Source organism: Physella acuta, unplaced genomic scaffold (genome assembly GCF_028476545.2).
Source record: "Physella acuta isolate Inbredline_101_S28 unplaced genomic scaffold, ASM2847654v3 ptg000372l, whole genome shotgun sequence".
Classification (NCBI taxonomy): domain Eukaryota; kingdom Metazoa; phylum Mollusca; class Gastropoda; family Physidae; genus Physella; species Physella acuta.
In genome coordinates this window covers 4,465-27,270 of record NW_026731891.1, presented here as the reverse complement: position 1 = coordinate 27,270, position 22,806 = coordinate 4,465, and the positions used below count along the sequence as shown (strand labels likewise).

The following is a 22,806-nucleotide window of genomic DNA, read 5'->3' as shown; positions in this document are numbered from 1 at the left end:
TTCATTGTCAGATGACAGAAAACAAATAACGTCACAACAATGTTGAAAAATTCTAGGTTTACTCAGCAGTAAAAATTGTACGATCTACGCATGCAACACTGGCGGAAAGGGCTATATGAAGAAAAAATTCTCTGGAGTCTTGATAATAAAAACTATTTCTTGAATGCCACAATTTTCAAGTATAAAACGGTCTTGATTTTATTTTTTGTTTAAACTGATAATTCTGATAAAACACTGAAGTGAAACATATATAATTTTGAATCAGGAAATCCGGGACATCAAGGAAGAGTGGCACTCTACATTCTGCCTGACATGATAAGCTCTCTAAAAGAATGTTATCATACCGATTCATAAGTTGAAAACTCCTACTCACTTTCTTCCCTAAACAATTATTATTATTATTATATAGATTTTTAAGATGAATATACAAGGCAGCTCTGTTCCAATTTAAGTTGATTAAGTAATATTCAGAACTATTTCTTACATAAAGGATAACAAAATATTTTAAAATTGTGCAAAAACCAATGAGCAGTAACTTGATAAAAAAATGTTCTAAAAATGGACAGAGCATGGGATAGATTCCTACCAGGGGTGGACTTGCTAAGGCCAAGCAGCCTGAGAAATAATTAAAAACAGCCCAAGAAATAATAGAAATGGCCCCTTTCCAACTTAAATTTTACAAACTGAAATATACAATAATAACAAAACAACAAAGGGGCAGGGTTTCTTAAATGACACATTAAAAAAAATTAAAGCACTAATAGACCCATTACAGCAACGATCCAGGTTTTTGACCAGAATATTTTCCTAGTGGACCACCTGAATTTTTCCAAGGGTCCATGGTTCCTACTGACCTAACCCTAACCCTAACCCAAGGGTCCATGGTTCCTACTGATGTCTCAAGACTAAAAACTTGTTTTTTCTATCTGAACAATTACACACTTTTTGGTGAGGATTGCAAATATTCTTTAAAAAATTTTTGGTTTAGTTCCTTTAGCTTAATTAGTCAAGCTGAGTCATTTTTTTCTCAAGTAAACTTGTGACTTGTAAACATGAACATCAGTCAAACTGAGTCATTTTTCTAAAGTAAACTTTTGTAAACAATTTGTAAGAATGAACATCAGCAAAGAGAAAACTAACACTGTCTCCCAGTAGTCAGATACTTTTGCGTTATTCATTCAGATTATATTTTTGCTCACTGCTCTGATTAGCACATTAGAATTTGAAAATGCATGCATTATGTTAAACACAGGTATCTGCCCAGATAAACTTGTCATCGGAATAAAGAAACCTGCTTGAAAATAAAAATGCATATTTTTCAAAGGAAATCAGCATGCTCAGTAAAGGGAAACAAAAATTAAAAATTGACATTTCTAATCCAATTTCCCTGATAATGCAGAAAATGTATTTGTGATAAAAGATAAGCTTTTAAATATATTTGACAAGATTGTTGGAAATCTTGGGTATATAATTGCGTAGCATCAAGTGCTGAAAATCAAGATTTTGTATGAGTGCATTTCAGAGAAATGTGGGCAATTTAAAAACCAAGAACTATTCAGGAAAAATAGTTGGAGTACCCTCTTTTCTTGTACTTTGATCATGAGTTTTTTTATGTATTAGATCAGGCTCATTACATTATTTTAAAATAAATGCTTAATAGACATTTAAGATAATATTCTTGAAAAATAATTTTTTATAACTAGTTCAATATATAGCCTATGTGTCACTAGGCATTAAAAGATGATAGGAATCCAAATGTGTGCAAAATAGAAAGGGAAAAAAATGTCTAAACATCTAAAATTAACAGGGCAAGTCTGTTACAAATAATACTCATGTCAGAAAAAAAGAGGGTAAACAAAAAAGATTATATATAGATACAATATAAATGTTTTAAATCAGCTTTATTAAAAGTAGTAATAAATATTGCTGAATCTTTTTTACAGCACATTCTGCTGATTTTATACACATCAGTTGTAAACTTATAAAAAAGGAGCAAACAATGGCTTTGATTGACAATAGAGTGAAATAAGTCAATTTTTAAATATTTCAACAAAAAAAATTGAGCCAGGCAGCAAACATCTATCTTTTGAGTCAGTTTGATCAAAGGAAACAACTTCTTCTCAGCATTGCAAAAAAATGAAAACTCAGCTTGCATGCCGTTGCTTACCTTTGATTTCATCTAGTTGCATTCAAGAAAAGTAGGTAACAAAATAAATCACATCTTAGATAGAAACAATAAACAGGTAAAAAAAAAAGCATTTGCCATAATGTATTTTAAATTATTGAATGCATTGCACCTTTGTCCCCATCAATTCCATTGAATAGAATGTACCAGGTTTTAGAATTAAAATGTTTTTTTTTAAATCTTATAAATAATCTTATTTCATTTAATGACCAAGTTTGTAATCAAACCAAAGCTCAATAAATATTTTTAATTGTTATTTTTTTGTGTATTTTGTAGTATAAATAAAATGAGTAACTAAAACATTTTGAGCTTTGTAATAACCTTTTTTGCCTCTTAACCCTTTACAGTCAATATTTTTCAGCTAACCATTTGAGAAAACTAAAGGCTCCATAAATTATTGTGCATCAAGAGGGGTGGATAATATTCAACAGAATTATTTGTACCATTTAGATACAGAAGTAGAGAGCACTAGATGTTGAAATTTAGTGCGTCTTACATTGTTTGTGCCATATAGAAAGAAAAGTAAAGAGCACTTGACCCTGTTGAAATTAAGTGTGGAATGGCAACCACACCAGTACGTAATACTCTCGCCCTACAAGCACACAGTTACATATAAATCTAACCATATTGACCAGAAATTTGTAAAGGACTTTTTTTTTATAACTTGAGTACTATTTCAGATAGATAAATGAAATTTCACATGTAAGTAAAAGATCTAATTCTCTACCTTCTGTCAAATTTTGAGTAATTTCCGTTGACCGGAATTACTAATTTACGCTATTTCCGATTTATCAAAAAACGCATGTAAATTTATAAAGTACTAATAATATTGCGCACTATTATGCACATCTTTATTTGGCATTCGCTTGGTGCACAATTCTTTTTTCTACGAGATTCTATTCTATTTTTAAAAGTTTAAGTAAACAAAAATCATGTCTATATTCCGAGTTGCCATCCCACAAAGTGTTATATTAGAATATTCGAGAAAGTTTGGGGGAGATCACTCCCGTTTTTTTTTATTTTCAGTAAATATCAAAAACATAATTCAAACATTTTGTCAGATAGATCTAGGGGATACTTTGTTTTTCTTAGTTTAACTTGCTGACTACGAAATCAGACAAGGTTTGCACAACTAATTGAAAATGTATGTGTATATATATATATATTATATATATAGGCCTATATAATACATATTATTCATATCTAATATATAAAGTTGAATTCTGTATGGGTTTGTGTTTGCGTTTGTATTGAGTTTGTGTTATATTGGCATTTTTTTTGTGTGTTTTGGTTTTGGTTGGTGTGGTTAGGTTTAATTAGAAAAGTAATATATTTCCTAAACCCGGGCAATGCCGGGTATATGCTGATTACTAAACACACAAGTCATTGTCCTTTACAGATAGGTTTTTCACAGAGGCCAGTGCAGGGTCTGACCGGGACGGCTAGTATATACATATATATGCAAATAAATATAAATATATGTATACACATATACATATAAAGGTAGAATTCAGATTGTTGATATTTTCAAACAATTTTGTCATCGTATATTAAAAATGATAAATAGAACCAAAAAATTTGTGGCCGCAGCCATGACAGGAACTTACGAAACTATCAGCACTAGTTAGGGGCTTTTTTAATATGGCATTGTTATGCTGATCAGGGGTTAGGTGTCTCAGACCAATTTATCAGACTGCCATGGCACGGAGACTCAGACAGAAAAAGTGGTACAGGAGGATCAAAAAGTTGAGTAAGGTGGACAAAATTTCACAAAACTATTACATTGTATGAGCACATTTCTATCAAATTCAGAATGATTTCTGAAACTGGAAGAGGTACTTTATTTTTGTGTGAACACGATAACTTAAGAGCTGTAGCATTTAGGTAAACGAAATTTCATTTAGAAATATAAGATCTTATACTTGTGTATTTCTTTAAAATTTTGAATGATTCCCACTGACTGGAAGTAGTACTTTTCGCTGTTCCCGATTTCTCAAAAAACCAAAAGAATTCCTCTTGATTTCTGTCTTTTTGTCTGTCTAGGCGAAAATCTTGCAAGCTAAAATTTCTACCACTTATACCAGACCAATTTCTGTCACACTTTTCAAGTAGGTCACGCATGGATGAAAATGCATTGTGACCGAAAATTGATTTAATTAGATGTTTAATTAACATTTTAAAAATTAATCAATATTTCCCATATAAATCAATAATTTTTGCCTATATACACAGCGTTTGTGTTCATTTAGTATGCAAATCTTTTTTTGACATAATTCTAATCTAGTTAAAAAATTGAATATACAAGAAAGTTAAGGAGAGATCATTACCGTTTTTTAAGTCTGGAATCAACTTTTCTTAATTCCAGACATTTTTCATACTTTGTACAAAAAGTGATTAGAATTTTAAAAAAGAAATAATCTATCTCTACAGCTTTTATTTAACTTGATAACTTTCATCCATTTCAAGAAACAATGACAAGCAAATGTGAAATAAAATTTTGACATAACTAGATATTTTTAAATAATTTTTTTAAAAATTAATTAGACTATTATTTTTGTACTGTTTTTATTACAATTCAGAGTGTTTATTTGATAAAGTTGATGCGTTCATTAAGCAAGCAACTATTTTAGCTATAAGATTTAGTTCTATTAAAATTATAAAGCATTAAAAACTTTTACTAAACGATCCCCTTCATATTTTGTGAGGTCGTAGAAAAACGCCTTGGGGTGTCAGAAAAACTCGCCACATCTGGGAAAACCGTCAAAACTGACCAAATATATTTCCTTACATTATCTTTGTAATTTATGTGAAAAACAGAGGGTAATTTCAACAAAGATTTTAGGGTTCTTACCATCTGTACATCTGGCTAATTTTTTGCATGCACCTAGGTAAATGGCTAGGCCATATGGCAAAAATGTCGGTTTGACGCAAAGCCCTCGATGAGGGCTCAAAAATGACAGCAAGTGAAATTGTCCTTATATGAGCTATATATTGAAACAAACTTTTGCTCAACGACCCTCCCCCCTTGATATTTTGTGAGGTGATAGAAAAACACCTAGGGATGTTAGGAAAATCTAACCATATCCAGGAAAAATCTGCAAAGAGGTCAAAACTGACCAAAATGTATTTCCTTATGTAATCTTTCTAATTTATGTGAAAAACGGGGTTTTTCAACTAAGATTTTAAAGTACTTAACCTCTGTACATCTGGCTAATTTTTTTGCAAGCATCTCTATACATGACTATGCCATATGAAAAAACTGTTGGTCAGGCTTTAATACCTTAATGAGGGCGAAAAAATGACCGCGAGTGAAAGTCTCCTTTTATGAGCTATATATAAAAGAATAGCCAAATAATCCCACTAATATTTTGTGAGGTCATAGATCCACCCTGGAGGGTAACAAAATAAATCCTTTATTCCCGTTGGAAAACTCCTTAGAGCAGTTAGATTAATCCAGATGCAGTATTTTCTTATATAAGCATAGCAATTGTTTGTGAAAAATAAACAAAGATTTTTTTTTTTTAAATCACAGAGGTGCAAAAAGTTCACAGAATAAGAGTAGCAAGAATATGATAAAAAATAATCAAATTCTAAAGGTTATTGAGAAATAGGACATAGAGCAAAATAGGCCTACACCTTCGATTAACCAGACATTGCTCAAAGTTTATTAAAATCTACTAACAGGAGCTAATACTTATATATATTATTTCATTGGCCGAACTGAAATGGTACTCAAGATCTCATGTTCACATGTAAGTAGAACAAAATAACACTTCTATTTACCAGAAATCACTCAAAAGTTTACAATATATCTTACATTTATGCATGAAATTTTGTCCACCTAACTGAAACATACTGGCAAATGGCATTTTATAAACCAGAAATAAAGTACCACATCAGGATATGGTAAAACATTTAAAAATTAAAATCTAATTATGAGATCTTATACTATCAATTATAGTTATTTAAATGATAGTGCATTTTTGTAAAAAAAAATTAATTTTTTTCTTCTTAACCCTTTATCTACTGACGGTACTTATAAGTACCACTTTAATTAAGTGCCTGTATTATTTTTAATTAAATACGAATTTTAAAAATTATTGATGTATTTTATAGTATTATCTCCCCCGAGTCGCCGGTAGTCGGAGGTATCAATGTTTTTTAAAAAAATAATGGTGTGGCGCTTTTTCAATGTCTTGCTATATCGGTAGTTCACAATTTTTCTGTACATTTCTCACACACGTTCCTGATTTCCCTTTGTTTTACCTTATTTTTCAAGTTTTCAACCCCAAATATTTTTTATTGGCACCTTCAATAGTCAGGGAAACGCGTTTAACTTCTAGTTATACAATTTTAATCAAATTGTCTTTGTATTAGATCAATGTTTAGAAGTGGACTTATAAGTACCGTCAGGGCACACAATCATTTTTTTTAGGATTTTTAGAAAATTGCAGATTTGTTAGGTGGAGTTACATAAATATTGTCTTGATAATTACTTATCGAAATGTACTCAAAAAATGATATTTACTCATTTATAAGAAGGTTTGCATATGGTTTACCTAAGAAATATTGTAATTACATGTTAATTTCTAGTAGTAAAAACATAACAAGAATAAAGGTATCAGTAGCAGGCTCGTTTATAAGGTTTAGTATTCTTCATTTGTATACCAAAGCCTAGTTCAGGTAGTAAGATTTAATTTGTTAGTTATATTTACTGCAATAAATTGTCTCGCCTACAACAACTAGCATTTACATAATGTATACCTGTAGACTAGTAATAGTCCATACTCCAAACTTCTGCATATAGTATAGATCTTTAAGGTAAATTTTAATCAGTAAACAGAAAAGAGTAATCCACTACTTCTTCCAAAACACATTGAGCTCACTTCTATTTATGAACTTTGCACTGTAGTGTAGACTTGTCATAACATTATAGTAGGCTACAATTATATTAGTATTTCTAGTAGTTGTGTGCTGAATGACTAGGCTTTTGTTTGTTTATGCGGCTCATTGTACTAGTTATTGGAAGTTTCCAGCTAAAGCATATTCATTCCGGCAACCGTTGCTACACCAGAAAGACCACAGACAAAATTGAGGGAGCATGACATGTCGACTACTTTTGCTGTGTTTGAGGTCTAAGATGTGTTCCGATAGAAAATCCAGTAAAAATCGTACTCAAAAAATACTTTCGTGCTGTATTTATGTGTGAAAATTACAAAAAGTGATTGTTATAATGATTGCCATGTTATTAGTTAATAAATTGTATCGTTTGTTCCTGTTTTGTAAAAAAAAAATTTTTGAAAAAAAAATGTCCTAGTTTTACTGACGGTACTTATAAGTACCAATATCTGTTTGGGCCATTAAAAATTTATGAAACGAAATTTCCTTCGATATATGCTTTGAATGTGCCAAAAGCAATATAGTAACACATTGTTTAAGTAAAAATCTCATTCAGAACATAATTCCGTAAATAAAGGGTTAAGGGCTGAAATAAAAAATTGTTATAAATGTTTTATCAATTACGAGCTGACCCGCGTATAGCATACGCCGCTATTTAGTTTAATTCCTATTTTGTCAGTAATTCATAATTTGTGAATTTGGCACTACCAATGCTGCGACTGAAAATATTTTGCTTTAAAACACTATCGTTAAGGACGATTTTCCTCCCACTCCCTACCCCCCCCCCCCACCCCCCTGTGAAAGCCGCAGTCTGTGACGACAGTTTACAGACAACAATGAAAAGATCAAGCATCTATCTTCTTCTATCTATCTATATATATAATTCTCTTCTTGGAGCCCACTCTCTTCCTCTCTATGCATATCCCTACCACCCCCACATGGTCTGGTGAGCTGTGGTTCACGCTAAATGTTAGTGTGAAACGTGGGGGGGGGGGGAGGGGGGGGGGTTGTAGTGTAGGGGTTGGGGGAAAGGGGGGTGGGGGGGGGGGGGTTATCGTCATTAACGACCTACTGATAGTGTCTTAAAGCAAATATTTTCAGTGGCAGCAATGGTACTGTTGAATTCACAAATTATGAATTACTGAAAAGTAGAAAATAAAACAACTAAATAGCAGCATATGATACGCTGGTAACTTATAATTCCCTCCCCTTAGTTTCAAATTGTTTAAAAACTGATAGATCTGCCCCTAATAGCCGTCACTTCTATTGTAAACATTCATGGTGAACCACAGCTCACCTGACAGGTGGGGATGGGGGTGGTTGCGATATGCCTAGAACGCAGGGTAGGAACGGCTAAGCTGCGCTGTGTTTTCTATGGTCTCCATATATAGATTTTTTTTATACTTCAGTTTTTTATGATATTCACAATTAAATTACAACGTAGCAACAACACAGTTTGATTTAAAAAAAACAAAACATAAATAACTTTTAGATGCATCTGACTGTAAAGGGTTAATACTAAAAAAGTATAAGATCAGATGCAAATATCTGGTTTTAATTAAAATGAAGTTAATTTTTTTTAATTAAAAAACTAATTTTAGCGAATATAGGCCCCTAATGTTTTTTAATATGAATTTATTATGTATTTGCTTATGTATCAAAGGAAAAAACAGAGGCAAATTTTTTAAAAGTAAATAAATGGATGTAAGAAAAGTGGTCATACTTGTTGAACTGTATAATCGAAAAAAATTGTATTTTTGTATCTGATAGTGCTATGAATGAATGAGAGAACATTTACCTTTTCATCTTGAGAGCTAAGCAATGTATCCAGCCAATGGTAGATGTATCCATTGTCATTCAGACCATTGGGGTCAAATACTTTTCCACAACACAGTACAGCTGACATGGCCTGAACTGCTGAAAACTCCTGCTCACTCCATGCTTCCTCTTTGCTAGTTCTTAAATTCAAATATGGACATCTCATGAACTACATGCAAAAGACATTTTTTTTAAAAATCACCCAATATAGTTAGTGTGCATTAAAATTTAAAATGTTTTACAGCATAATTTTTTATAATGACAGTTCAATTGATATGTTACTGTTACATGGGGAGAAAATAAGTCTACATGTCTATTCCAATCAAGAGTTCTTTTATTTTTCTAAAAATACTACTGCTATTTTAGTCGGTAACTTTTCTGTAAGTGTCATCCTTTTATGGGCTAAGTTGACACTTTGGTTTCATTTTGAACTAAGGTAACACCTAACTTAAAATTTGGGCTAAGGTAACACCTAAGTTTAAATTTGGGCTAAGGTAACACCTAAGTTTAAATTTGGGCTAAGGTAACACCTAAGTTTATATTTGGGCTAAGGTAACACCTAGGTTTAAATTTGGGCTAAGGTAACACCTAAGTTTAAATTTGGGCTAAGGTAACACCTAAGTTTAAATTTGGGCTAAGGTAACACCTAGGTTTAGTTTGGGCTAAAAATATTTTAGCGATAAACATTCTTCTGCATATGGCAGCCAGCGTAATTATCATCTTTCTATGAATTAACTCCAGATATTTGTGTAATAAATGTGTAATTGTCATATGGATGGTTGAATTTGATGTTTTTAAGTAAAAATTATAAAAATTACTACCCCGCCTTATTTTTTAACAACTTCTGCCAATGCTGCCTTCAAGTGACATGAGCATTGATTAAGGAAAGCCTCAAAATGTCAATCTAAATGCAGACCTAGATGACAGTTTTATTTGAAAAAAAATTTACTTAGTAAAAACATAAACACTGTCTACTTTCTTTTAACATAGTTCCAGAGTTGTTGAAAATACTCGAGCACAAACTTATTAAAAGGAATTGTTGAAATTATCAATGTTTTACACACTTAGACTCTTTTTTTTAATAAACTGGGAGTGATCTCCCCTAAACTTTCTCGAATATAACACTACAGGGGATGGTAACTCGGGATATAGACTTGATTTTTATTCGATTTTTAATTACTTACACTTATAAAAATAGAATAGAATCTCATAGAAAAAAGAATAATGCATCAAGTGAACGCCAAACAATGTTTATAATGGTGAGGCGCATAATTAGTACTTTATAAATTCACATGCGTTATTTCAGAAATCGGAAATAGCGTAAATTACTACTTCCGGTCAACGGAAATTACTAAAATTTGTATTGAAGTAGAAGGCAGAAAATTAGATCTTTTAATTACATGTGAAATTTCATTTATCTATCTTAAACAGTAGGCCTACTCAAGTTATAGGCTTTTCAAAAATTGAAAGTAGAATAAATTCCACTTCCGGTTACCGGAAATCGCTGAAAAGTTGATACAGTAATCAAGTTATCGTGTTCACAGACACACATACATACACATACAGACATACAGACTAAATTGCAAAACTATATTTCCGACTCAGGGAGGTGTAAAATGTCGAGATTAGTAAAAATCTCAATTTTTTTCTTTCTTTTGCACTTCGTATATGAGAAAGTAAAAAGCATAGATTTTGTATCTTTGATCTTGATATTTAAAACCAATGTGGTCATGGCAGGGGAACATTGAAAAGCCTATGTAATTAAATAATGAGATCATCTAAGCAAAGAGTAGAGGTGTAATATTGATGACTCAACATAATAGTGCAAAACAGAAGGAGAAAAAAACTACACAATAGTCAAGTTATAAAGCAGAGAAACCAAAGAACTAATGAAAATCTGGTCAAGTTGGATTTTCAAGATTTACAAATGAAATTCAAGTTTACAGTTATAGCTTTATATTTATACCATTAAAGGATTTTCAATATTTGTATTTTTTACGTCCGCTGAACAAAGTGAAATTTTTTAAAATGTAAAATTTTAAAATATCAAAAACTTCAAAATTGGAGGGCTTTTGAGTGATCAAGCAATATGATGCCCCTTCCCCTACCCCAAGGCTATATTCAAATACCTTTTATCTCCTGGACCAAAGGTTAGATTGAAGTGACCACTCCAGTTAGCAAATAAATGGAAAAGACTATAACGCAAGTCTCTAGAAAGTAGATTTTTTCTGTATTCCACTGCAAAGCAAAATTTCACCAAGGTTAGGAATTCAACTTGTTTACAAAAAAATTATTATGTGCTTATTTAAATCCTATCTGCTTACAATTACATCAATTGCTCTCTTAGTACAGTAATCACATTTTATAGTAAGATGAAGAATTTTTTTAACTAAGAAATTTTTAAATCATTTGAAATAAAAAAATTTCGTTCACAACTTTAACCATCCTAAAGTGGTTTCTAGTGAGTCCAAGCTTACTTGGTGTGTTGCATATAAGATGCTGAATAAAAGCACTAAAATGAAGTCTAATTTCTTGTAATATGGGCAAATCACGATCATTTTCCCCCTCCAAATATTGACGGGCTCCGTCTATGTAGTCCACAAACATGGAAGTTAATGAACCAGTCTCTAGCTCGATGATCCCTGATTCACTAACAAGAAAAAATTATTATTAATTATTTAAACACAGAACAAAATAATTCTTTTAAAACAGTCAAGTGAATAAAACATTATACTTCTGAGAAAAAGCTTTATTTTCAGCCATCAACTCAAAAATATGAGCTAGTTGCACACGTAGAATGTCCCTCTTCCTCCTTCTTCTTAAACTGTCTTGTTTTTTGTCAATGGCTTCTTTTAAAAATGGGAGTAACTCTTCACCCAACTCTCTGAAATAGTGAGCAAAATTTTAAACTTTATTTTAAAAAATTGCATGTTACAATCATTAATAACCCTGAAAAATGAATAAGTAAATGGCTAGAAAATACTTAGCTCTGATGGGTACCTGACACTGCTTAGAGGAACCATAGGGATGGACATAATGCTGACTACACTATCCCTTCATATGCTAATGTCACTGAAACAGTTGAGCTTTCCTTCAACTACCCCATGTGTCTTGGGCATGAATGGGAAAAGATGATGTAATACTTGAATTAAGCAATACATGAATAGATACACCCAGGCCATATCCAGGGATGTGACCAGACCAGGAAAAAAAATTAGGAAATTTTCTTCGGATAATAACTCAATGTTTTATCTACTTCTTATCGCGGTTAAGCAGCTTCTTACTGTTACTGTACTAATTAATTGTTTAATGAAGTTAATATTTTAAATACAAGAAGTTTGTTACTCTAAAATAACATTGAAAGTCTTTACCGTATAAAGTGTTTATCGTATAAACAAATTTTAAAAATTACAATGTAACAAAAGTAGCAATTAAGTTTTATTTTACCATTAAGCTAATTTAAACTGTACTAATCTAGTGTAGATTCTAGATGTACTCCTGTTTTCAATTTTTAAATAGGGGGACTAATGCCTAATATATATTCTTTTAAAGATTGGATTGGTAAAAATATTTGTCTTCAACTGTAAAGACCCTAGATTAAGATTATTTACAATTTGAAAATTTTAGGTTCATGTGATGGAAAAATGAAATGGACCAGGTTAGCTAAAAGTTAATCATTATGATGACCAAGCCACATCAATATTTATGTTTTTTTTTGGAATAGCTGTAAATTATTAGGGGTCATCCATGTTTTTTTTGACGATATTTACCTTCCCTCTCTCCTAAAAAAGCCAGACTCCCCCCCCCCCCAGTCTGAACGTATTTCTTTCTTCCACAAACAAGACACGGTCATAGTCACGTTGAGTTTAGTTTTTTTTTTTTAATCTGTAGGCCTACGCAGCATACGTATTGCAGGAACAGCTATTTGAAATTGACTGTGACGTCATTTTTTTTTCCACAAGCAGTACCGAAAACGTACTTGGGGTCAAGTTGAGGGCACAAGAGCCACCGTTGCTACGAGGTGGGGCGGGTTAGTCTAGTCCTCAGTCACCTTTTGCAAGGATTTCAATATTAATCTGAGATTGCGAAATAAAATAGAATCAGAAAGAAACTCTAGATTTAGGCAGGTTAAAATACCAGTAGGTAAATTAGGCTATATCGATAGCTAGATTACCAGGCTTAAGAGATGTAAGTTTTAATTGAATAACTGCATTATTTTAGATTACCTTTTCCGTGTTTTTGATAAATAGTTAACTGAAAATATTAGCGGAAAATTTGGACAAAAAGTGTGCTTTGAGAAATTCGAAAGTCCGCCGAAATTCCGAATCTTAATCTACATTTAATCTTGATCGAGCACCATCAGACCTAGCGCAATCGACCAATCGAAAAGAAATGCGCATATTCGCGTGTCCGTTTGACCTAAGTACAGTAGTTGTCGATTTAAATACGAATAAGTGGAATGAGCATGTCGGCCCTTTCCGTAGAAGACATTTCCGTTTTTTTTCCTAATTTTGAAACTTCGTAAAAAATCGACAAAAATTGAAACTCTGCGTAAAAATTCGGCGAAAATTAAATCAGGTGGAAAATCGCAACTGAAACGGAAAAATCGGATTTCCGCTAAAATTCGGAAAAGTCACATCCCTGCATATCTGAAGCAGTCATCACCCAGCCAGCCAGCAACTATTTAAATCAGGACCTACTTAAAGACCACAGGGTTGCAGTAGCCTAAACCATTGACTATGGTGTCTCTCATGTCAGAACTGTCACATCTCATCAAAGGCACCAAGCGCTGGAATAAATTTGCTGCAGTACAAGCTTGGACAGTTGGAGACTTATCGGAGTTGGATTCAGGAGATGACGCCACTCTAATAAAAAATACAAATTCATGCAACATGAAGGTTTCAACCATTCAATTCTATGGAAAATATAAACAGAAAGAATAAACAGACAGCAGACATTACCTAAATGAAAACTAAAAAAAATAACCATGTATAAAAAAATAATAAAACAAACATAAAAAAACCTTTAGAGAAACAAGCTTTTTAATGCACTTTTGTCACTAAAATATGTAAAAGATCACATGAGTGACCAAAGCTTTTAATAAAGAAAGCAAATTAGTTGTATTTTATTATTTTTAGTGCATTTAAAAGCTTGTTTGTGAAGTGGTTGTTTAAAATGAAACGAGCCGGCCCGCGGCATAACATACGCCGCTATTTAGTTGTTTCTAATTTTCAATAATTCATTATTTGTGAATTCGACAGTACCAACGCTGACACTGAAAATATTTCTTTAAAACACTATAAGTAGCTCGTTAAGGACCATAACCCCCCCCCCCCCCTTCCTTCCCCCCCCTCCCCCCCCCCCCCCCTACGTTTAAAATCGTTGGCTCTGCTTGTAAACATTTAGAGTGAACACAGCTCACTAAAACCATGTAGGGGTGGGGAGGTAGGGAGAGCGTTTGCAGCTTGTTTTCTAACGGCTCGAAGAGGAGAATTATATATATAGATGTGTAGGCACTGGGAGAGGGTGAGAGTGGTCTCCCCTTGAAAGTGTTATGCTAGTGGCCGGAAGTGTGTAGCCTAGAGAGTGGGTCGATGAAGGTTGTATGATGTAAACACAGTGTAATGACTCATCAGTGTTCATTTTATATTTTTTCTTTTGAAAATTACATGTAAATAATACAGATTCTGCTATTGTTACACCTGGCCAAGAAGAGACTAAAAAAAAACAACTAAGCCAATGTAACATTGTTGCTACAAATGCTTTTAAAATTAGTTTTATTTTCTACATTCTATCTAGTGATTCCTAATTTATGAAGTTGACTCGACTAAAAATATTTGTTTGAAAACACCATCAGTAGCTTGCTATCTCGGAAAGTTGATTATCTGCCCTGTGAAAACAGCCATCCATGACCACAATTTACCGACAACAGCAAGCTGATAAAGCGAATGATAGTTCTTAATCTTGCTACCTCCCCTTAGTTTGAAATTGTATAAAAACTATATGAAGACCACACAGGCTAAACCACAAATGTCCACATTTTGAAGTTTTTGAGTTAACATCCTTTTCGTGTAGTACTCTTGCATAACTATCATGTAAAAAAAACTTGAAAGCTAAAATTCAGCTCAATACAGCAATATTTAGGTTTTTAAAAACATGCCACAATGGAATAACAATGGATGTCCAATGTTTACCCACGAAAAACCAAACATGTCCAAATTATTTTTGCCCAGCCAATGAGAATGAAGGGAAAAACAACACATGATCAGCAAGCACAAGACAAAGCGATTTGACATCATCAAAGTTATTTTCCAGTTTGAGGGCATACCTATATAGAATGTGAATGAGACATGGACAATGTTGATCAAAAGCTTTCAGCAGAATGACTTGCAGACTGGAAGCAAATTCTGCAATCCTCACTTACTACACCAAAGACACAAAACAACATCATAAATTAGGGGTGTCAAACTGATTTTTTAAAACAGTCCCACAGCTTTTTTGAAAGTTGCTATGTCAAGAAATCTTGATTCTAAGATAGTGGGCACAAAATCTGTTCTTATATCTCAAGTAGTAAAAAAGTGACGACATTTTAAAAAATTGGTTTTTAACTTTTTTTTTTTTTCAACACCCTAAAAAAGGCCATGTTGGAGACATCTGTAAAGGTATATGTCACAAACACAATCTTTTCAACTCAACATAAACAAACATCTGTAAAGGTATATGTCACAAACACAATCTTTTCAACTCAACATAAACAAACATCTGTAAAGGTATATGTCACAAACACAATCTTTTCAACTCAACATAAACAAACATCTGTAAAGGTATATGTCACAAACAAAATCTTTTCAACTCAACATAAACAAACATCTGTAAAGGTATATGTCACAAACACAATCTTTTCAACTCAACATAAACAAACATCTGTAAAGGTATATGTCACAAACACAATCTTTTCAACTCAACATAAACAAACATCTGTAAAGGTATATGTCACAAACAAAATCTTTTCAACTCAACATAAACAAACATCTGTAAAGGTATATGTCACAAACAAAATCTTTTCAACTCAACATAAACAAACATCTGTAAAGGTATATGTCACAAACACAATCTTTTCAACTCAACATAAACAAACATCTGTAAAGGTATATGTCACAAACACAATCTTTTCAACTCAACATAAACAAACATCTGTAAAGGTATATGTCACAAACACAATCTTTTCAACTCAACATAAACAAACATCTGTAAAGGTATATGTCACAAACAAAATCTTTTCAACTCAACATAAACAAACATCTGTAAAGGTATATGTCACAAACAAAATCTTTTCAACTCAACATAAACAAACATCTGTAAAGGTATATGTCACAAACAAAATCTTTTCAACTCAACATAAACAAACATCTGTAAAGGTATATGTCACAAACAAAATCTTTTCAACTCAACATAAACAAACATCTGTAAAGGTATATGTCACAAACAAAATCTTTTCAACTCAACATAAACAAACATCTGTAAAGGTATATGTCACAAACAAAATCTTTTCAACTCAACATAAACAAACATCTGTAAAGGTATATGTCACAAACAAAATCTTTTCAACTCAACATAAACAAACATCTGTAAAGGTATATGTCACAAACAAAATCTTTTCAACTCAACATAAACAAACATCTGTAAAGGTATATGTCACAAACAAAATCTTTTCAACTCAACATAAACAAACATCTGTAAAGGTATATGTCACAAACAAAATCTTTTCAACTCAACATAAACAAACATCTGTAAAGGTATATGTCACAAACAAAATCCTTTCAACTCAACATAAACAAACATCTGTAAAGGTATATGTCACAAACAAAATCCTTTCAACTCAACATAAACAAACATCTGTAAAGGTATATGTCACAAACAAAATCTTTTCAACTCAACATAAACAAACATCTGTAAAGGTATATGTCACAAACAAAATCTTTTCAACTCAACATAAACAAACATCTGTAAAGGTATATGTCACAAACAAAATCCTTTCAACTCAACATAAACAAACATACAGGGAGAACAAACAAAAAAAATTTCAAACCTCAAAAATAAGTACATCATTTAAAATAACTGCATTCATATTGTCTTTTCTCTTTTTAAAAAATTTAAAAAGGGAGGTAAAAACAAAAATTTTGTACATTTTTAAAAACATCACCAAAAAATGTCTGATGAAAGAACATACTTGATAAGTATATCAAAATGTAAAGGGACAACGCTTCTTTGAATTTAAGTTACATGTATGCCTATAACAAGTACGTTTAAAACACACGTTTGATCAGAAGAGTGCAGGGGTTCACAATCTGTCGAAAATCTGTCTTTTAAAAAAAAAAAAAAATTATGACACCTACAGTAGATCTGGGTACATAGAAATAAAGGATAATCATAGCTCTTAACAGGTAAACAGGGTTTGTGTCTGTGATTAATTTATATGTGATTCAATATATGGTGGCTTGAACAGTGCTAGGGTCACATAAAGAAAATATTTTTGTTGAAATTATTATTAGTCTCAAGAACCAGTAGTACATTTAAAAGTAAGAACATTTAAATTATTTAGAATGCCTCAGTCGATGTATCTTTATGTTATAAATATGTATTTATACATAGCTGGTTCAACAATTATTGCGATATGTTGCAGCTGCACAAAAATATACTTGCTTCTTAAATACAACTATGTAGGCTAAATAGGAAACCATGCTAGTCTTGCATTCTCACCCTTAGTGTCTTAACAGTTATTCTTCACAACTTGTAAATATGTAATCAATAGCCACCATAAACGGTCAACATAATTTAGAGGACGTAACAAGGTTTTTTTTCGTAGATAAGGGCTATATTCTTTTAAAGGAACCTAATAAGGGTTTATTTCCAAGCTGACTGCAAAGTGTAAATACATCTGCACTCGTGCACTGATCATTAATATATATGGACATTGTTACAACTGTAGTAAAGATTTTACTTAGCCCCCACCCCTATTCAAGGTAAGAGTTGGAGGCATTAACATCTAATTAAGATTGAAATTAAAGAACACACAAAAAAATCGATAGTTTTGGTAATGTACAGTATTTCAAGCTACACATCATGTACTATTTAGTTTAAAATGATCGCTAAAACCCAACCCATCCATGAAATTTGCGGGGTTTTCTACTTTAAACTATACCCATATATTGTTGACACTGGCGACGAAGTGTACAAACACGTGACCTTTTACATTTAACAGAAAAAAATATTCAGCTGTTTTAAAAAGATTAGAAAAATATGTTATAATTAATTTTCAAAGTACACTCTGTCAGAAAAGACAAAAATATTTAAATTAAGCAATCAGAAAACAATTAGACTCCGATACTAAGTGAAGTGGGGTTTAGTTCATCAAACAAAGCTGAAAAAATATGTGGAAGTTTAATAATTGAACGGAGTTATAGCTTTAATAATAAAAATATACTGAAGAAAACTGGCAAAAACTGTGTTTTTTAAGGCCGTTTGACATACCTACATCAATATGAAAGCAATATGCTTCTGAAATTCACAGAAATACAAATTGTAAAGGATAAACCCCACTTTATCATGTACAGAGAGAGCTGTATGTCTAGTACTCCCTGACAGAAAGAGTGTCCAAACATGCTTCAAGAGAAAGAAACCATGCTCACGATGTCAGATTTACTATCGTCTGACCACACAAGCCTGCACAGCTAGTCTGGCCAGTCTAAAATTTAAAAACATTCAAACTAAAACAATAGGTATGTGAACAAAAAGATTCATTGAAGGCCAAACAAGGACCTTGGCAACCTGGCGTCAGACCACAGCCAGGAAGTGAGTCAGAACCAGTGTGAAATTTTTACACTGACCATCTGATTATTGAATACTTTAGTTATCAGTATTAGAACAATAAATCATTTTCCAATACATATTGTGTGATTTTCAATGCTTTAGCATGAATAAAGTAGAATTTCAAGGGAAGAAGAACACATGTCCAAAATGTATAAGCATTTTTTAAAATTTATTCTGATCTCGTGGTTAAAGCTAGTAACTAAATGAAAACACCTTCTTATTGAGGATTGAACCAATTTTCATTTTAAAAAATTTAATTTAAAAATGTAACACCTGTAAGGCTACCAGAGTCTGCAAACATCAAAGTTCGTTTTTCTCGAAAGTAGAAAAGTGTGACAACTGTGGTTAAGCCCCTGTGATCTTCATACTATCTGCCCCTAATAGCCATCACTTATTTAACCTGGCTCTACAATTGTAAACATTGGGCATGAACAACAGCTCACCAGACTGGTTAGGTGATAGCATCTAGCTAGTTATCTCCCCTTCTGTTATTGAATATAGTAATCTATGAAGTGATCACTAGCATTTAATCTTGTTATATCCCCTTAGTTTTGAAACTATTTAATTACTTTTTAATGACTGATTTAACTTCTAATTAAATTAAAAAATAGATATACATGCATTGCCCTTGAAAAGCGGGTATCTGGAAAATTTGAACAAAATCGCTGCAGCAGAAGTTGGTTATAATTGAGCTATAAGATTTGCCACAAACCGCAAACAGATGTTGTGAATAAAGTAAAAGCTTGTAAAAAGAGCTTGTTTACTTTTTTTGCTACCTCCACCATTTTAGACAAAAGCAACGAGCAGTACATTTGTGTACCAAGTTTTTACATACCCTAATTCTGGAGAAGAACACCTCTGGGGTAGGCCTGCACTGTGCATTGCTATTGTGCAAGCTAGAATAACATAATTTTGCCAAAGCTGCATATGGACATCTTTTTCAGATGTTCCTTTCTTGCTTGATCTTAGAATGGATGATGCTCTGGTTTGCTCTGGTTGGGCACTAGAAATACAAATTGGTAGCTTTCTTTTTTTTTTATAGTTTAGTAGAAAAAAAAATAATTGAGTTCATCTTTGGATAAAAAAACTTGTTCATGAAAATTCAATGTAAATACTAGATATTTTTTGGAAGTATGAAAAAGTGTTGATGTACCTCGGATCCACCAGTGGAAACAAGGCATTGAGTCTGGTGAATACAATGGGCCATGCATGCCCTACAGCATGGGGGCAGGAATGTTGGGCATGTTCTCTAGAAGCAAACTCAGCCACACAACGGATCCACATATCAACACGATGAAAACTGTAGTTGATTTGATTTCCATCTTGCATGCTGCCCCCTCCAGCTGGTAGCCATAAAGTAACTGCTCTATCCATAACCCATGCCAGATCAATTGTAGGCAGGGTCAATAATATGGGCTAGTGGAGAAATAAAGGAATCAGTACGGAGTTAATAAAAGGGCAAGTAAGAAATAATAAAATCAGTTAGAACAGGGTCCAATAAGATGTAATAAAAATCATTTATTAAAACCTTTAGTATTGTGATTGGAGTTCTTATTAACATTATTTCATTTTAAATGGTAATAAAGTAAAAACATATGAGGTCAGTTAATAAGTGAACAAAATGGCAGGTACAAGGACTTTTAACATACTTTTTCAGATGTGGGCAGTAATGGCATAAGTTTTTCCAGTACAGCAGGGCAAGCCTTGTCAATCACTTCTAATAAACTGCTGATGCTCAACTGACAGGTACACAATTTTATTAGATTTTCTTAAACTAATTCAAATGATAAAAAGCACATTAGTTACAACTTATTAAAGCAGATTGTTTTAATCATATCTAAGCTTTCAAGTAAAAGTTATTCCTGATTTATAAACAAATGTACCTGCTCATCTGAATAAATGTTAAATATATTTCTAACTTCCCGGAGAAGATGTAGAGCCAATTTTCTGGTCACCACTCTGCAGCTACACATCATGACAAGACAAAGGCCCTCTACCTCATGTAGCACATCAATGTTGACATGAGCACTGCTCACATCCTGCACACAAAACATACAGAAACAGCAATTAACATCAAATATTGATTGGAGTTACATAATTTGATTTATGATTTATTGGTCCCTTTTTTAATTAGAAAATTACTATTTCTGGTAAGTTAAAAATCTCAGTTTTAAAACTTTTTCTGATCATGCAGTTGGTCACCAATTATTTCGTCTTGAGATTACAAAATAAATGTTTCAAAAAGGAGAAAATAAATTGTTTTCTTTAAAATAAGACGGAAGTAAACTCCCCTAAACTTTTGCATATCTATCTATATAAAAATTAAAGTATGTCTGCAGCTGGCAGACTGACTGGCTGGCTTTATCTTTTAAAGAAATCCAAAGGCCTGAATAATAATCTTTGATTATCTTCATCTTTTAATACATGATCTTTTCAGAAAGAATGATCATATATATATATCATTACACCATTAATACATGATCTTTTCAGAAAGAATGATCATATATATATATCATTACACCATTATTAAAGCGAACAGGCTGCACCGTCTTTTTTGCTCTATATAAGAGCACAGAAAAAAATCTGCTATGTGCATTATTAAAGAAGACTATAATAAGCACATTTATAGCTAATGATATTAGATTGAGGGAGAAGGGGGTAATATTCAAGTAATGGAAGGATACGAGAGTATGTGTGGTGTGTGGTATGAAAGATTTTGCATAAATAAAAGATGGTGAGTTTATGATGCGTTAAGCAAGAATGTGACGTTTATGAAGTATAGTTGTTGGTAAAGAATGTTTGCGCAGTCTTTGTCTTGTTGAGCTCCTATTATAAACAAATATGCATTTTTACTTTCTCGTATATGAAGTATAGATAAAGTATTGTAATTGTGCAAAAAAAAAAATCGAGATTTGCGACGTTTTACACCTCCCTGAGTTGGAAAAAATTGGTTTTGCAATCTTGTCCGTATGTCTGTGTGTGTGTGTGTGTTTGTGTGTGTCTGTGAACACGATAACTTGAGTAAAGTTACAGCTAGATTGATGAAATTTCATATTTAAGTATTATATTAAAATACTTAAATCTGTATCAACTTTTGAGCAAATTCCGATAACCGGACGTGGAACTTTTTCTACTTACAATTTTTCAAAAACCTATACTTGAGTACTATTTCAGATAGATAAATGAAATTCCACATGTAAGTAAAAGATCTAACTCTTTGCCTTCTGTCAAATTTTGGGTAATGTCCATTGATTGGAAGTAGTAATTTTCGCTATATCCGATTTCTCAAAAAACGCATGTGAATTTATAAAGTACTAATAATATTCCACACTATTACACACATTTTGTTTGGCGTTTACTTGGTGTGCAATTCTTTTTCAATGAGATTCTTTTCTATTTTAAAAAGTTTAAGTAATTAAAAATCATGTCTATTTCTCGAGTTGAGATCCCCTGTTGTTTTATATAAGAACGAGCCGGCCCACGGCATAACATATGCCGCTATTTAGTTGTTGTTTTTTCTACTTTTCAGTAATTCATAATTTGTGAATTCGACAGTACCAACGCTGACACTAAAAATATTTCTTTAAAACACTGTAAGTAGCTCGTTAAGGACCATAACCCCCCCCTTCCCCCCCCCCAACGTTTAAAATCGTTTCAAACTAAATTATCTGCCCCTAATAGCCGTCACTAAACCGACTCAGCTCACTAAGACCATGTTTTCTAGCGTCTCCCAAAAGAGAATTATATATATAGATATTAGATAAAGTTTAGGGGAGATCACTCCTGGTTTATTTATTTTACAATTAATGACATCATTCTTTTTTGTGTAGTTTAGGGAATTTTAAACTTTATAAGTTTCTTTAGTTTGACCACAATAGATAAATCCTTCTTAATTTCATTCAATGTCATTCAATCTGCCTGAGACAGTTTTCATTATCCTTATGTTTTCTCTAGAGCTTTCTTGTCAGATGGATACAGAGTGACAGAATAGTGAAATAGTGAAACTATATAGATACGAGAAAAATTTCTTTTGA

General features: G+C 32.3%; 1 protein-coding gene across 3 annotated transcripts in view; it reads right to left on the bottom strand.

The window, feature by feature from the left end:
- LOC131941753 (protein furry homolog) overlaps positions 1 to 20,811 on the bottom strand; it is a gene marked incomplete at its 5' end in the record, with an annotated part of 81,853 nt that extends 61,042 nt beyond the window's left edge. For all 3 annotated transcript variants that reach the window (XM_059301225.1, XM_059301226.1, XM_059301227.1), the window contains 9 exon segments: positions 8,883 to 9,042; positions 11,032 to 11,140; positions 11,380 to 11,552; positions 11,637 to 11,786; positions 13,603 to 13,767; positions 19,608 to 19,775; positions 19,926 to 20,188; positions 20,422 to 20,511; positions 20,656 to 20,811. In XM_059301225.1, coding sequence (XP_059157208.1) covers positions 8,883 to 9,042; positions 11,032 to 11,140; positions 11,380 to 11,552; positions 11,637 to 11,786; positions 13,603 to 13,767; positions 19,608 to 19,775; positions 19,926 to 20,188; positions 20,422 to 20,511; positions 20,656 to 20,811 — 1,434 coding nt within the window.
- Between the last annotated feature and the right edge of the window lie 1,995 nt (positions 20,812 to 22,806).